The sequence below is a fragment of the Thermobia domestica genome, chromosome 14 (genome assembly GCF_964235325.1).
Source record: "Thermobia domestica chromosome 14, izTheDome1.hap1.1, whole genome shotgun sequence".
In the NCBI taxonomy this organism is placed as follows: domain Eukaryota; kingdom Metazoa; phylum Arthropoda; class Insecta; order Zygentoma; family Lepismatidae; genus Thermobia; species Thermobia domestica.
Window position 1 is genome coordinate 43,817,067 of NC_137467.1, and position 18,409 is coordinate 43,835,475.

The following is an 18,409-nucleotide window of genomic DNA, read 5'->3' on the forward strand; positions in this document are numbered from 1 at the left end:
GTCTGTCTGGGTCACCAAGACTGTCTGGGCCACCGGGCCTTTTTAAGTCATCAGGTCTGTTTAGGCCACCGAGTCTTTCTGGACCATCGGGTCTTTTTAGGGTATCCGGTCTGTTTAGGCCTTCGGGACCTTTTAGGTTATCGCGTCTGTCTAGGCGATCGGGCCTGTCTGGGCCACAAGGTCCTTTTACGTTGTCGGATCTGTCAGGTCTGTCTTTTTTACCGAGACTACTGGGCCTTTGTAAACTATCCGATGTGACTGGGTTACCGAGTCTGTCTGGGCCACCGGACCTATTTAAATCATCGGATATATTTGGGTTATCGAGTGTGTCAGGACCACAGGGCCTGTTTAAGTCGTCGACTATGTCTGGGCCACCGGGTCTGTTTAAATTATGGGGTCTGTCTGGGTTACCAAGTGTGTCTGGGCCACCAAATCTGTTTAGGTAATCGTCTCTATCTGGGTCACAGACTCTGTACGGGTGTGAGAAGCGAGACCCAGACCCGAATAAAAGTCGTGACCCAAGTGACGCGGTGACAAATGATCCATTCCAACACTGATTGACGGGGGAAAAGAGTTTGATTTATTCTGCAGTACTGACAGATTAAGAGTGTTGCCAACCAAACATAAATTTATTTGCTGGGGCCATGGTGGCTTAGTGGTAGAGCGTTCATCTCTGGTGCATGGGGTCCTTGGTTCGATCCCAGCTTGCGCCAAGTGAACTTTGTGGTGGACTAACACCATGTGCGTGGGTTTTCTCGCGATTCTCTCGTTTCCTCCCACTTTCTTCATTCCACCATTTTATTCATTACTCATCTCATCGTCTCCTTTAGCCTATAGCCGGCATAAACGTGGGTAGTAAAATTTAAAGATTCCATTTTTTTATATTTTCTCGAATGACACCACGTCAGTTTATTACATATAGACTACATATTAAATGAAAACTTACAATGCCATATTTATTATTCAGTGTTATAAAAGATATACAGTATTATAAACATCTGACCTTTGGAAACCTCTATGATAGTAATATTGCAAGTAAGGCAATGCATATTCAAAGTACCTAGTAGTAGTATACTATGACCATAATATGACGCATTTCAAATAAATAGGAACAAAGTTACACGGGGGAACTTCCGAACTCAACACAGGTACATTTGTTCACAGTTTCAATAAAACTACTTGTTCAATGGAGAAATGATTGGTGTAGCATAAAAATTTGATGTAACACTCATCTCTACTCTTTCTTTTATATATATATATATATATATATATATATATATATATATATATATATATATATATATATATATATATATAAATCTAGTTCTATCATTTTTATTGAAAATATATGTGGAAGTGTTTTACAATTAATTATCGTTTCTTCGGGTGTAGATTAATACCTGTTCAATACTACATATACAAAGTGCCTTGTAGCAGATCCGTATCCAAGGTGGGTCTATGGGAGCCTGGGCCCCTTAAATTTTTACTGTCCCCCCTAAAATTTTCACGGTAGACTTACAAATGAACTATAATATGGTGATGAACTCCAATATGATTGGATCGTCCCCCCAAAAAATTTTTGGGGCTGGCTATCCGCTAGTATTGGACCTCCCCACAGGTTGGACTCCACCCAACAAAAATTTCTGGGTGTGCGCCTGAGATTATACTTCACAATACTTCCTACGGACGCCATTCCTAGAGGGGACCAAGTGTGCCAAGGTCTCCCCGTATTTGTATAAATAAACTAGATTCGAAACGAGACGAGACATTCCTCGAGTATCATGGACAACACTAGTTCATTCACGTCTTAGACTTTAAACACTAGTTTAGTGTTACATGATTCTTATACAAAAACTATAAATTCATAAAGTGATTGAGAGTTCCTTCGTAGCTAAGCGGTTAATGGGAGATCTGGGTTCAACTCCCGACAGTAGCTCATGTGGTTCTGATTATACACGTTAATCAGTAGATCTCGTCTCATATAGCATCGCTCCTGAAAGGAACGTTAAACTCAGAATCAACTCATATGGTTTAAAAGTTGATAAATCACACCCTTTTGGATCTCTCGTAGAGGAAAGTTACCAAAGAGCACGCACTTAATATTCATTTTCAAATAGCTCCGAAAGCAATGAAGCAAAAAGTATATAAATAGTACATAATTTTAATTGAAGTTTAGGCTACATTGTAAGAAATAGAAAAATTTACTACTAGATGTAGAAATGGAGATATACGTTAGAAAGTTGAAAAACTCAAATGCGTACTCTTAAGGACCAGTGTCCCAAAGAGTGCGTTTTGCGGTCCCTAAGAGGGCGCACTTAACACCTATCATACTTGGAACCTAAACCCCTTCGTAAATTTTAATTTACCCTAAGGTTTGCTTCCAATTGTTCGTATACAGGCGATTCTAAACTATTTTGTTTTTGCTTCCAACAATTTCTTCATTACACGTTCATGTGGTTTTAAAGAATTTATTATGAACGTACACGAAATTTAAAACATTAAAGAAAATCTTCGTTTAGTTTCACCCACAAATTATGATTTTTATGAGTAAAATTAATGATGATTTTTTTAAATTCTTAGTTCGTGGTTTCATTACATTATTCCACCAACTGGAAAAAATCCTGAACAACACATTTAGTGTTTGTCTCTTTTAATTCTTAGTTCGTGGTTTCATTACAATCGTAATCGAAGCCATATTTCACTCAGCATCTTCCTCCAGAACACTTCCAGAATCTTTATTTTGATCATTTCCTCACTTCTTAGGACGACGACATCATACCATGAAAGGCAATGGCAAACTACCATGGACCAAAGGCCTACCTTCGGGCAGAACACCACATCATCATTGTAATTTAAGAAATTTTGTGAATTTAAAATACTTCTTATATATGATTTACAGTTGGTGCTTGAATCGTAGACAAACAATTATAAATAATTCTACAATCCATTCAAACATGATATTACACTCCGAGAGTAACTGATGAGAATAACCACAGTCTGTAATATGAATGCCGCTACCCACACACACTATCAAAGAAATTCTCCCAAAGAGTACGTACGCGTTCTTTGGTAACTCACTAACGCGCACTCTTTGGGAAACAGCAGTCAACTCGAGTAAAATTCATCCATGTGGCTGCACATGCAAGACCCCCGAAACAAAGCCATGGCAAACAATTCTATCTGCATTCATGTTTCCTACCATACAACAAGGATACTGTAGTTAGCTGCTATATCAGAATAATTTCTTAACTAAGAGTATTAAAATATTACATCAAGAATTCAAAAAAGTTATTTTTAGCTGTATTTTCTGTTTGCAGTGATCCGTTAACATACCTTTTCTTCGTATCATCTCTCACACAAAGACGCATCAAACAGCGTAGCAATAATAATTATGTGTGTTACCACTTCAGCGTAATTGGCACTGCGCGCTCTTAGGGCGTGCGTACTCTTTGGTAACCCTCCTCTAATTGGTTGAGAATTCTGATAGCTTCTAGATGATTTTTTTTTTTTTTAAATCAGGACATAAATTTTGTTTCGTCTCGTGAGCTGGGGTAAGAGTGTGGGGGAACGCTGTGCCCTCACCTCCAAAAAATATGTCCCCCCAGTTCCTAAGAAATTACAAGGGGCAAAGATAGGCAAGGGGACGTCGTGACGTCATGCCGCCACCTACCGTCCCCGTATCTTTTCAGATCCACTTTTACCCCTGCTCGTGAGCGTAGTACACTACACTAACATCCAGGGGCGGATCCAGGACCGACTTCTGAGGGGGGGGGGGGCGGTGGGTTGTCATACTGCTACTTTTAAGGGCTCCAAACTTTTTGATGGGTTTTATTTATACATATAAAATAAGAAAGTTTCCTCTTCTGGGGGGACAATCGTCCAGATCACCCCCCTGGATCCGCCCCTGCTAACATATACCCTGTTTATTATTGAAATTCTCCCCGGAAGAAAACTTCTAAAGTCACCACTGTGTGAAGGAGTCTTTCTACCTCCCGAAAAAAAGCCAGGGGTGCCCACAAAGGGGGGCTATGACGCAAACTGCGTCATTGAAATATTTGGGGGGGGGGGTAAAAATCTATATAAATATGTTTGAGAAGATGTAAAAATTAATCGCATAGATTTTTTTATGGAAGAACATCTACGGATAGACAATTGAGGGGGGTGCGTCATGGACACGAGGGGGGTGGGTGGGCACCACTGAATAAGTTATGGTCTACAGAAATCCACGCCAGTGTTACTTTCCCCGCTACGATAATTGATTGTATTTGGAGGACACGTACCATTCGTTTAAGTCCTTACAAGTACTAAAAAGTACTGATAATATCAAAGGTGAAACCACTATTCTTTCACTGTCTGTTTCCACAGCCATGCCGGAGGAGAGAAGATTCAATAGGTTTATTTTCCGATGCAATCTCTTGATTTATGCTATGAAACAACCTTGTGTAAGCAACGGTTATTACACAAAACTATTTGTTTTCGTAGCAGTGGGCAGGCATAACCTTTTCTTTTCCATTTTTTTGTAGTCATTGATAAAGAAATTTCAGATTATAAGGAAAGAGAGGAAAAAGTGGATAATACAACCAGTTACTCAACACTTTACCTCTGTTTGTTCGTGACTTGCCCTGTCAACTCATAGATGGCAGTGTAAACTATTGCACGTGGCGTCCTCTGTTGAACGTTTTATTTCGTGGTGAGAAAAAAAGAATTGTTGACCTACATCAAAGCACTCCGCCAAATGATTAACTGATCATCTCTTTCAATTGTGGTGTGGAGTATGAGTGTATTTGTTTTGATCGCACGCACTCAAACATCCATAGCAGTGACATAAACACCAAATTATAGAAATCGCAGTATAAAAAAATAAATGCATAAAAAGTTCACTTTTGTGTGTTATTCCAGGTTGGAGTATAAAGTATTGAAAAAAAAAAAAAAAAAAACTAATGTTTGTTCTGATCTAACTTTAAACGTAGGTCTCTCATGTCCATATTAAAAACGGAACAATTTCTTCAATTAATTTAAACAGTGGATTTTTTTGAAGTTCGAAGTCCGAAGGGAGACAGTCCGATTTATCCAAAAATATGCATTGATACGTACCTAAGTTAATGAAGCTACTGTAAATACAGTAAATGTTATCTTTAAGAACATATTATTTGCGTGTAAGAATACAAGCAAGCAAATAACATTTACTCCTAAATAAATAATAAAAAAAGTGTCATGGGAAGTACAGTACTATATACAGTATGGTGCTAAATTCGTTGTACAAAAGCAGAGGAGTGATTCCTGAGAGTAAAACAAACAAAAAATGTTCCTATAAACATAGGGCGAAAATCCCATCGTTTACGTGTTATAGGCTGCAAAAACATGAAAAAATGAATTCTAAAGGTTCATAGCTCCAAAACTATGGGACTTACCGTAGTTGGGTCAAGACTTCACCTAGGAACTAGTATGTATCCTATCCGAAAATACATGTCTTAGAACACTAAGGTACTCACGCAACAATTTTTATGGATGTAGTTGGAGAGTAATTTATATCATAGGCCCGTAGTCAAACTCTTTCTATAAAAATTGTTGTTAAAACACCTCAGGATTCTGAAACACGCATTTTTGGATAGAACACATACTAGTTCCTGAGTGAAGTCTTGACCCGACCAAGGTAGGTCCCATAGTTTTGGAGCTATGAACCTTTAAAATTTATTTTTTCATGATTTCGGCAGCCTATAACACGTAAACGATCGGGTTTTCGCCCTATGTTTATTGGAACTTTTTTGTTTGTTTCACTCTCAGGAATCACTCCTCTGCTTTTGTACAACGAATTTAGCGCTATACTGTATACTGAACTAACACGAACACATACACCACGAGTAATAACCTTAAGTATAGTAGTACTGGGAGATGTGTATAGTTGATTTTGCTCTCAATGGCCCCTGGCCCCTATTAACCTATCGCAGCCTAAAGACCTATCCGGTTGCAGTGATGTGAACTGACTTTCGGGGAGATGGCTCAACTTCGGCTCAAATGTAGAAGGGACTATGTAGATTCTATATTCTAAAAGCAGATTATACTAAAATGGTTAGAACGTAGTCAAAAAACGCACGAAACATTAGCATTACATTCAATCGAAAATCAATGAAAAACAATTCTTCCACTTGTCTCAAAAATCAAAAGAGGAAAATGGCTGAAATTCAGCTCAAATATAGAACAGACCAGGTAGATTCCATATGCCAAAAGCAAATTGTCCTAAAATGGATGGAACATAGAAAAAACTCAGGAAATATTAACATTAATGATAATCGAAAATCAATGAAAAATAATTCCTCCACTCAGGGGGAGCCACAGATGTTTGGAGAGGTCACGAATATGTTAGGGGAGGGCAAGTCATCAAAAATTCTCTTACTAATATCCAGTGGCGTATTTACGATTTTCTTTCGGGGGGGGGGGGCTTTGCTAACTTTCGGGGAGGGCTTTGCCTGAAAATGTGAAAATTCTGCAAGATATTTCATATACTTTACTATAGTAAGTAAGATTTCGGGGGGGGGGGGACTTAAGCCCGGAAGCCCCCCTAAATACGCCACTGCTAATATCTAAATTGTGTTTTTTTGTATTGAGGTCTGGAGGGGCCCTACTTCCCCTCTAGTTGCGGGTCTGCCTCCCCTTATCTCAAAAATTATAATAAGGCGATAATTGAAAGTTTATTATAAAGACATAATGAACCACTTAAAAATGTAAGTAAATATGGACGAAACATTATCAAAATTCAAGTTGTTTGAGAAAAAATATTAATAATGATAAAATATATACATATTCTTCGAATTACCCTGGGTGCCTCATGCGGAGTTTACGTGGTTGAAATATCTCACATCTGGATTTGGAATCTCCAGATTCGATTTAGCAAGCAATGTAACTTTTGACCTGAACACGTCACACAGTCTGGTCCTTATGGCAAACTGGATAGGCCCTTTACCTACCCTACGAGCTTAATCTAATTTACCTTAGCCTACTCTACTAACCTAGTCTAACATAACTTACCGTACTAGCCTGAATAATCTACTTCATTCTACTTTATTTACCTAACATACCCTACTCTACTCTACTAAAAAGCTCCTTCCTGGCTAGCGGTTAGCGTACGCGCCTTTGGCGTGGGACACCCGGGTTCGATTCCCGGCGGGAGCTCATTTGGTTCAGATTCTGCGTTAATCAGTACGTCTCGTTTCATATAGCCTCGCTGCTGAAAAAGATGTTAAACTCAAAATCAATCAACTTTACCAACTCTACTAAACGGTACTGTACTACACGTTGGCACATGTTTTTTCATGAATAAAATAATTTTGATGATACCATGGCACATAAGTTCGTACACATATTATCAGCCTGTATGCAATAGTTTACACATGAGCCAAGAAAATAACACTAGAAGTATTTGGGTATTGATTAAAGTAAGAAAAGCGGTGGAAAATAATTTTACAAAGTGAACCCAGCATTCTTTATCTGCAAGAGGATATGTAGTGTAGAAAAAAACCCTGAGATGAGAGGAATTCCAGAGCATGAACCCCTTTTATTAAATTCTATGTACGCCACTGACATTTATAGAATTTAAGACTAAACTAAAGGATCACTTTGACCAAAAAGATACTATTTTGTAACCACAATGTGTATGCTTAGCTTTTCTCAATCTGCAAGAAACCATTCAAAGTACGAAGTAATTTTGGTACTGTTGCAGAATAGTCCTTTACAAAACTAGTCATTTTACGGTTAATATGAGTGAGCGCATATGAAAGAGGATTGTCTAGAATATTAATTTCCACTGTCGGACAATTTCTGCAGACTGTAGGAAACCAGTATTTTACATTTACAAGTGTAATGTCACTATTGTCAAATCATAACAAGGGCTATACTAGGTTTAAAATAAATGTGTTCTTATAGAATACTTCTCTGTAGCATGTTAATTTCCACCGGCTGAGTATTACTACACGATGTGGGGAACCTGCATTTTATGTTTACAAGCATAGAATTACTAGTGTGAAACCATTACAGATGCTCTAACGTGTGGGATTTTATGCCATATCAAATGCTTTTCCACTACCCTCGTTTATGCACACACCTTCCGTTGCTGACGCACCTAAGCTCCTACGAACGCACCTAAGCTCGGGCCACCCTGCTGCACTTCTGCCCTGATTCGCTTAGGCATTCTTCGTTTTTAGTGGCCACATAGCACTGTGGTTTTTAAACAAGAATTTTCATGACGCATGTAAGAACGGATATTTATATCCGTAAGAGAAAGTACATCAGTTTGTACGCATATTATGAATTTGTACATAATTATTTGGGCATGTACAGTCCGCAGCAAAAAACCTGCAACATCAGCATGTAAGTTTATTGTTAAACTACGCCTAACAGCGCAGGGAATCAACATAACGTACAAGTGGGACGAATCACGCCAGAGAAACGTCGGCGTTCTCCCCTGCACAATTATTTTGGAGCAAAAGACTTCGTCGTTTCACAATAAACTCACATGCTCATGTTCCAGGTTTTTTGCTGCGGACTGTACCACGTTAACAACAGTCCAGAACATCTTACGGACTGATTTCAACCAAGAAATATATATATATATATATATATATATAGGTCTATATATATATATATATATATAGGGCCGGATTCAGGATTTCTTGAAGAAGGGTTCACCAATAACTACCACTACATTTGATTTAAACTTTTAAGTTTAAGCTTTCTATCCTATTCATTTCTATGGGGCTACTTAAAGCAACAGGTATACAAGAACAATCCTCGAACTATACAAGACCTGGAAACGAACATTCGCAGTACCATTGAGAACATTAACACTTCTACTCTTCGTAAAGTTGTTGCCAACATGGTAAAACGTGTGAACCTGTGTTTGAATCAAAACAAGGAATACTGTCAGCATCTATTGTAGAGCTGACAACTCATTGCGTGGTAATAGCACTGTTGCCGGGTGCATGTAAGTAACAGTTTTATCCTGATAATTTCAAAGTTTCTTTTTCGTTGTTTTTATGAATTGCATAATGTAGACAGACCCTTAATGCACTTTTTGATGCTCTGAAACATCAGCACAGTTGGCAATTCACAGTGTTAATTCATGAAAACTATTATTTTCCTAGTTCCCTCTTACAGAGGCCTCATCCGATTAGTTATCGGTGGAAACTAAAAATTCTTTCTTCTGCTCCATAGTTTCCAACCTCCTACAACTAAACAAACTGAAAATTAATGACAGAACATCCATATGTATGAGATATGAGTCAATTTATATGTTTTACAAAAAAAAAAAAAAAAAATGATTTACACCTTTGATTACATCTGGCAACACTGTGTGGTTCCTATTGTAGTTCAATCGTTGTTTTCTAGTTTAAAAATATATGGATGAACAAGGCTTCATTTTGGTATAACCATTATTTATGTATCACTTCAGGTTCAAAAGTTCTACTATCCCAAACTCAGGGTTACATTGTATATTGGACACCCTGTATTAACTTTCAATTCATTGTAGCACTGAGGAAAATTCGTGAATCCCAGGTACAGAAGGGTTACAATAGTAACACATTCAGGGGATATACTTTGCAGATGTTTGTCAGGTTATTTCACTTTATAAACCGCGCATATTTATTTACGTTATATTATGTCCTGGGTGTTCTCAATGCAGATTGAGTTTAGGAGAGTTTGACCTAGGGTTGTCATTCGTCCCGAAATTGAGCTCTGCGTCCCGGCGTCCCGAAAATATTCCTCGGGACGCTTAAATGTTCCGGATTTCAGCGAAGGAGGAAGGAAGGGAATATTTTGGTTTGCTTTTTTCAAAGGATTAGGTATATAATTATTCTCTTAAACTTCTGAGTATGGCAGTTCAAAAGTTGAAAAAAAAAAAAAAAAAAAAACTTGAATACATAAAATATGGATTTAATTAAGTTAACGATTTAAGTACTTTGACACAGGCCCGTATCCACGGGGGGCAAGAGGGGGGTACCCCCCTAAATTTTGGCTGGCCCCCATAAAATTTCACAGTAGGCTTGAAAATGAACTATAATATGGTGATGAAGTGTAATATGATTGGGTGGTAGCCCCCTAACTTCTACCGGGCCCCTAAATTTTTGGGCTGGCTACGGGCCTGCTTCGACATTGAAGGAAGCATTCGTTTTATTGGGCCAGGGAGAAAAGTTTTTACTCTTCAATTTTATTGTTATCTTCAGTACTCTGTTTCAATCTGCATCTTGCTTCTAAAATATTTTAATCAAAAATCCCTGACCGATATTTTTAATAATTTTCCGCTGACCATTCAAGAAGAAAAATATTATTTTAATTAATATTAATAGAACTGAACAGGCAAAAATGGCAAAATGTTGAAGTATTTTTTTTTTAAAAAATAGAAGCCAATAAACTAACCGTTCTTTAAAAAAAAAAAAAAAAAAAAAAAAAAAAAAAAAAAAAAAAAAAGCTGCAACACGAACAGACAAAACGTGTGAAAGGAAACACCATACCTTGAATGAGCTAAAACAGACTCTGAAAGCCACGAAAACATAACAGATCCTGAGAAATTAAAAAAAAAAAAAAAACTGCTTACCAGGGGGGAGGAGGTAAATCATCTGCTTACGTTTGCTTAACTAGGGAAAAGAAGGTCTACTAAAATGACTAAAAATGTGATTACGTAATACTTGAACAACTCTATCTAATGGAACAAAGTAAATTAATATATAACACTTCTTTTCATTTTAAGCATGTCAAAGATTCTTGTAAATTAGTAGCGTCCCGGATTTTCGTTTTTGAAATATGGCAACCCTAGTTTAATCATTAAGGATATAAATTCAGCGTACGAACATATACTATTAAAAAAAACACTACAGTTCATAAAACACCAACCAATCTGTTCTAGATTGCCACTAAAAAGCACGAATTGCATCAAAGTCAGCGCAAGAGAGTAGCACGTGGACAACTCAAAAAATGAAATCAAATCACATCTGCTTGATACGTAGTGCAGGCAAGAGCGCCGATTTCTCTGTAAATTTTGGGGGGCCCATTCAGATGAAGAAGGTATATATATGAGGATTTTAACATAAATTGCATTCAAATTATGCCAAATATTGTATATTCATAAATACAATAGGAGGGCCCACATGGGCTTTGGGGGGCCCAGGCCCCCAGGATCGGCGCCCTTGAGCATCCGTAGAGAGCAGACGGATCAGCGACGGAAGGAAACAACTGAGCTATTGAAACTGGCCAGAGGGTAATCAAAATCCATCAATTTAGGAAGGAATTTTTTCGCTTGCTTGTATAGTGCACGACTATAAATGAGTACACTTTCTATAATCTACATAATAAAGTAATAGCACTAGTCACATATCACAAATCGCTTTCCTTCTTTTCTTTTCTTTTTTTGCTCTTTCCCCGTCTTCTAAGTTTTGAAGTACGAAAAGAATTAGATAAGATTCTTGTAAATCAAGGGATGAAGAAATACCCATATTAGCAGAGAGTAACACTATACATTAAGACTGAACTAATTTTGAGTTACATTATCTTCTTTGCTGGTGTAATTTGAAACTTGAATGACACACAACGAGCACGGTGCATATGCTTAACACTCGTATAATATATTTGTTACGGAATTTGGTATGATAAACCTACGTGATCATCAACAACACGTGGAATCTGATTCTAAGATAAGTATCAATGAGCTCCAATCCTTCTCCAGATGTTAAGAAATATTGGACAGAACAACTCGCAATGAACTTCTAAGATGCCTCAGAGGTATCCATTATAACTTTTTTTTTCTTTCTTTACTATTAGCAATCGTGGTTCTGTTTATGATATCGTTGATCGTAAAACAAAAGCAAAGATTTCTATGTCCCCTGAAGGAAGATGTTATTGTCTGCATTAAGATCGCTTCCTTGAATCTCTGTGTCTACAGAGTACATTATCCCTTTGGGCACGTCAATCATGATATTTTTATGTTCCTTTTAGGCTGGAAAAATACTTCACAATGAGTAGGAAGACATTTTTTCCCTTTCTTTCTTTGTTCTTAAGCATGGTTATTTTAAATGTCTGCTTTCCATTCAACTTGATAAGGGAAAATTGATATTTAAAAAAAGACTTTCTCTTTTTCTTTGATGCTTAACTCTGATTTGATGAGGTCTCTGTGTGTGATATTGCACATTAGGCTATACACACATTATATCTTTCATAAAGCGAACATTGCTTCACGTCGTTTTGTTAACATTTTCATGTCTTATGTGTGTTCGTAGGAATCATTTTCAACTGCATGCTCTCTGATGACTGAAAGTAGGAAATTCGTGTTATTATTCAGTTCAAAATCTTTTGTCGTCGCGAATTCTGTCGAGGAATTTGAAGCTTAAAGTAGATATATATAACGATAATTATGCCTGTTTTTCAGTATGGTTGCGAAACATGCTCGCTTACTCTGAGGGAAGAAAGTAGATTGAAAGTATTTGAGAACAAGATCTTGAGACGAATATTCGGACCCAAGGAGGAACGGGAAGGGGAATGCAGAATACAGGAAAGTTCATAAAAGGAATTACATAATTTATACCGTTTCCCAAACATTGTTAGGGTAATCAAATCTAGGAGGCTCATGTGGGCAGGTCATGTTGCCAGAATGTAAGGAAGTAGGAACGCTTTCAAAGTTTTGACTGGAAGTGCAATCGGAAAACGACCATTAGGAAGACCTAGGCGCAGATGGGAGGACAATATTAAGATGGATCTCGCAGAAATAGAAGTACAAAGTAGAAACTGGGTTCAGTTAGCTAAGAATAGAAGTCAACGAAGAGCTTTTGTGAATGCGGCATTGAACCTCCGGGTTCCATAGGCAATACACTTAGTTAGTTATACTCTCTGATGTCACAAGTCTGTTTGCTCCTCTTCTCTGTAATCTAAAACGGAGAGAAGAAGGAGCAAACAAGAAATCTGGTGTTCAGAAAGAGTAGTGCTGCTAATAAAATAACAACATCGAAAGTGTAGTCAATGATTTTCCAGGCATACTACTAACAGACCAATGACTATCAGTACACTGCAATGATGGAAAAATACGTGGTCACGAAGGCTCGGACAGACCTGTGATTTGGACAGATTCATGACCCAAAAAGATTTGGACATATTCCGTGTGACAGACGACGAAACTAGGCATAGAAAAAAAAAACGGATTTTATTTTTTAAAAAAACGAGAAACTGTTTTAATTAGGAAACCGAACATGAAAAACTGACATTTCTCTTTCTCGAAAATCGTTTGTTTTTACTGGAACCGGTTTTAAATAGAAAACTGAACCGTTTTCGGGACACGGTGGGTCCGCGGTAGAGCGTTTATCCCTGATGTTTAGGGTTCCTGGTTCGATCTCCGGCCAATTAAGTTTGTTGTGGACATCATCGTGTTCGTGGGTTTTTCTCGGGGTATTCCAATTTCCTCCCAATTCTCATTCCACCAATTCTTCCATCATCATTCACTTGACTTAATCAGTTATATGTCTTCGCTTTAAGGCATAATTATGGGACGTAAAACTGAAAGATTTGATGTATTTTTTTCATTTGAACCGGTTTTGACAAAAAAATAGAAACCGGATTTTGATAGAAAACCGAACCGTTTATTAAAAATTTGTTTGAAAGTTACTGGAAAACCGTGTTTTAAACCCACAACTAGACAAAATATCGTAATACAAATAGAAAGTATGTATGAAACCGGTAATGCCACTCTAACAAACACGATTCTTTCGTCTGTTTCCTTGTCTTCTCACAAAATCTATAAATTTCTTTCTCTCTTGTTATGTGCGTATATGTGTGTCAAAGCATTGCACTGAAAGATAACCACGAGATCTATGAGAATATATGCGCTTGACAATTACAGAAAAGAAAAACTATATGTTTCTTTTATGAGAGATCGTCAATGTTTAATAGAGCAAACTTATAAAACTTGTCGTGTAGAATATAGAAGATGCCACTGAGTTCAATAGAATCAAACTTAGTGCACTTGCAAAATTATTGGTATTACCTGACCAGCGAACGAGTGCGGGCGGCCGGTTTCGGAACTAAAATGCAAGCAGCAGTGTTTCTAACCGGATTACTTGTAATCAATCTATCACAGTTCTTTCTGTCCTGTTCGTAATAAACCACTTCACGCATATGCTCAAGTCAGTGGCAGATCCAGGGAACGGGGCGATTGCCCCCCTTCCAGGATAGCATATTTTATTTTAAAAATAAAACCTAACAATTTTCACCTTTGTATTATAAATGTAAAATAAAACCTAAAATAGGTAGGCCTTACTTTTTTTTGTTTTACGTTGCAGAAGTCAAATAAAGCAATAAATTGCAAGAAATAACTTACATTGGCGTTCTTGCTCAAAAAAATGTCCACCTTCGAAATCGCAGATGGCCATTTCCGTTCTAGAAATTGTAGACAATAGCTACTTCTCCTTTTCTAAAGTTGTTTTACTTTTTTTTTTTTTTTTTGCAATACACTTTTACCTTGATTTGATTTTGAACGACCGCCCCCCAAACATTCAGCCTGGATCCGCCCTTGGCTGAAGGTAAGACAAACAGTTTCAAAAGTTATTGAAGTTATTTGCAGAACGTCTTAAGTAAGAAGCACAAAAACAACCACAACAAAAATACACCCTCCATATTAACTTGCGAACAAACTAGCGAGCAGCGTTTTACAGGCTGCTCCTATTTATAATGACATCGAATAAAACGTAATCAATTTTTATAAATCTGCTTAATACATGGTAGAAGCTCATTGAATTGTCAATTGTGCTATGTTGTTCTTAAATTGGTAATTTCCATTCATATATCACTATTCACAATACATCTGCATTACTGCAGGAATGGTTCACTACAACCACATAACTTACGGCATTCTTTATTAAGCGGAAAGAGATTAGGCTATGCATAACATCCAAACAGCAACTTTTAAAAACCGTTGGATACACTGCAGAGTGAAACTCTCCGCTCCCCTGTCCCACCGCGCTTACCAGGAAACTCATGTAAACACAACAGCAGCGCCATCCTCCCAAAACCGCACTGCTATCCTGGTCAGGTAATAGACTGTGTTACATAATGATCTGCCCTGCAGTAATTATTATTATTTTGCAGTTTCTAATTTGTTTATGTCTCTTCTCATTTCAGCTGGCTGTAGCACAGCTTCAGTTAGACGATGACGACGGGATCAACAATGCGCTGGGTCCCCCCGGGGGACATGACCACACTCACACACACATCACAAGGTTAGACGTGAAGTGTGAGAAGACAGGAATGACCGTCCAATTAGAATTTGACAACCCTTTTAACGGAGTGGTATTCAGCAAAGGACATTTTCAAGATAGCAACTGCAGGTAGGAAGGCATTTATTTATTACTATTACTTATTTATTGTTATTGAAGAAAATTGCAGTTGAATATTGAAATATTTATTAAAGTTAATGTTTTTCTAATAATACAGAGAATTCTAAAATTTATACCGAAAATTAACATTAAATTCATGATTGCTCGTGGCAATTTGGTATTCGAACAAAACTTCGTCTTTCTGTTTTAACGGATTAATTTAACACATATTTTACGTGGAACTTTTTAGAAAAAGCAATTAACATCATTTGGTACTTTTCAAATACCATATATTCATTTCCTATGATCGTTTTGTTACATATGTTTCCAGCATCATCTGGGAATTTTGTAAGCAATTAAGCTTCTTCAGTAATCCGATTCTCATGCACTGGTCGTACGATATGAATAATACAGGGTGAACCTGAAAGATGTGCACATATTCCGGGAGGTGATTCATAACATCAAAAGAAGACAGAAAGTTCTCTTGCATATTGTCGAATTTCGCGTCGTGTAAGAGTGACACGGGTGGCAACTTGAATCGAAACTCCAATCGTGACAATTGCAACGGAACAGGAAGATGTGCACATACTTCGAGAGGTGATTCGTAATATCAAAAAGAGACAAAAAGAAGTCTTGTGGCATGTCGAATTCCGCGTCGTGTACGAGTAACATGGGTGGCAACATGGAATCGAAACTCCTATCTCGACAATTGGAACGGAATAGAAAGATATGCACATCAAATGCACCATGCAAGAGGACTTTTTGTCTTCTTTTGATGTTTCGAATCACCTCCGAAAGTATGTGCACATCTTTCTGTTTCGTTGCAATTGTCATGATTCGATTTTCGATTCTAAGTTGGCACCCTGTCACTCTTACACGACGCGGAATTCGACAATATGCAAGAGGATTTTTTTGTCTTCCTTTGATATCACAAATCACCTCCCGAAGTTTGTACACATTTTTCAAGTTCACCCTATATATTAAAATTTATAAGTAGCTACTCAACATGAATATTAACAAATGTACACTATCTATAATTATGAGGAAATATTAGTATAGCACGCCACTTAATATATAACAGCTGATCAAATACAATTTGTTCAGGATCTTTTAAACCAGTAAAACACTTGAATTTTCTAAAAAAAAATCTAATGAATCATATTTAATATCATGGTGTACTACTGCGAACAAACAGAACAAATACTGTAAGGTTTGAATACCAGATTGCTACGAAAGCAAATTAAAATTTTTGATATAAAATAAACAATTTCAACTAATAAAAATAATTTTTTTATGCTGCAAACATAGAAATAATTTTTTAAAAAATAAATTGTTTATTTAATGCATGGTTATAAACGCTTATGATAAATAGTAAAGAGAGTAACATATTATGATTTCAATGATATTCAATATAAACAATTTAACGTTTTAATTGTATTTCAATCTAAACTGTTGTGATCATTTCACTAATTTTTTCATCATGAATATCTTTTTACATTTTCGCTACCCTATCCATAAAATTCATCCATGAACACTTCATTATGTTTTTCACTTAAATATTGCTCACTCATGAGACATTTTGGACTATTTTAGCTGCATGAAATGAGCACAAAACCAAAATAACAAGAATAAGAATTTTATATTCTTAAGAGATCCCATCAGGGCGAAATTAAAATACCGCTAATTTTACACTAATTATGAGATATCTTCAAACAGGTAAAAGATAATCGAAAAATGGAACAAGAGCTCGCTAGACAATATTATTTTACATATGATACCGTTATCACGACTCACTTATCTGCTTTTGATTTCCAGCCATTTAGAAAATCGGTATTTTACTTTCGCGTTTCTAAATGGCTGCAAACGCAAAACTACTAGGTGATAACGGTACCTCATGCAAAATAATATTGTATAGCGCGCTCTTGTTCCACATTTCGATTATCTTTTATCTATTTGAAGATATCACATAATTACTGTAAAAATTAGCGGTATTTTAATTTGGCCGTGATGAGGCCTCTTAAGAAACATTCGTAAATCATTTTCAATAACTCGATATTTACATTTTATTACGTTGAATTTTTAAATCAACCGATAGGAAAAAAAAAAAGTAGATTTCACATTTCTTGTAGATTTGAGACATTTGCAAGATTTTTTATATAGCGATGGAGCAAACTTTTTCTTCCCAAATGTATATAACTCACTACTAAACTTCACAATAGTAATAAAATATTTTTACTGCCGTTTTAGTTGCTACGTCTAAGCAGAATCTAATATAGTCTGTATATAATCGAACTGAAAATAATGTGGAAATTCTAGGAAGCTCTATATTCTTGTTATACGGGTAGTTCTATGAACATTGTAAATCACTTATAGTCCAATAATAAAATAAAGCAGTTTATTTCCTTCAGTTTTTCTGAAGTGATGATATGTCGACAAACCTAGAAAGAAACTTTGGTTTTGTGTTCATAAGTAGTGCATGAAGTAATACATCCGTAGATGACAACAAAATACGTAGATTAGATTAGTTGAACTGTATTTAATAATAAAGTTAGAATGTCTAATTTTGCCAACATAGATGCTGTACCATAAAAGACACAACTGCCATATAAATCATTATCCGGTCGAAGGTATTTCCAAATCTGACAGATTTAGAACCAAATAGTTATTATTTCATTCTAATTCTCGAAGAAGGGCTCCTAATTAATATTCAATATAGGGTAAAAATCAGCTAATAATCAGTTAGTTACCTGTAACAAGTTGTTATACTAGTTTTGGCCTGCAAATTATCTTTGTAGGGTTTGGAATCGTAGTCATTATAGATAGAAACTTGTAGTTAAAATATTGTAGTATCCTATTAGAAAAGTATTTGTTAATTGTATTATTAAAAAAAATAATTTAGAGGAGTAATAAGTGTCTTCTGCGGAAGTGAAGTTTTGTCTAACAATTCAGAAATTAAATAAAAATTGCAAATGCCATCATCTGAAAATATTTCGAAATCTATCTTCATGCTTTCCGAAGTTTCGTCAATATTACTAACTTTACTGAATTTCAATGATTACACAACC

At 36.5% G+C, this 18,409-nt stretch overlaps 1 protein-coding gene across 1 annotated transcript in view; it reads left to right on the top strand.

Annotated features, from left to right (window-relative positions):
* Positions 1 to 18,409, top strand: part of LOC145669657 (uncharacterized) — a 346,318-nt gene that overhangs the window by 105,004 nt on the left and 222,905 nt on the right. Inside the window, exon 3 of the mRNA XM_081737910.1 lies at positions 15,151 to 15,356. Within this exon, the coding sequence (XP_081594036.1) occupies positions 15,151 to 15,356 (206 nt within the window). The remainder of the gene's footprint in view (positions 1 to 15,150; positions 15,357 to 18,409) is intronic.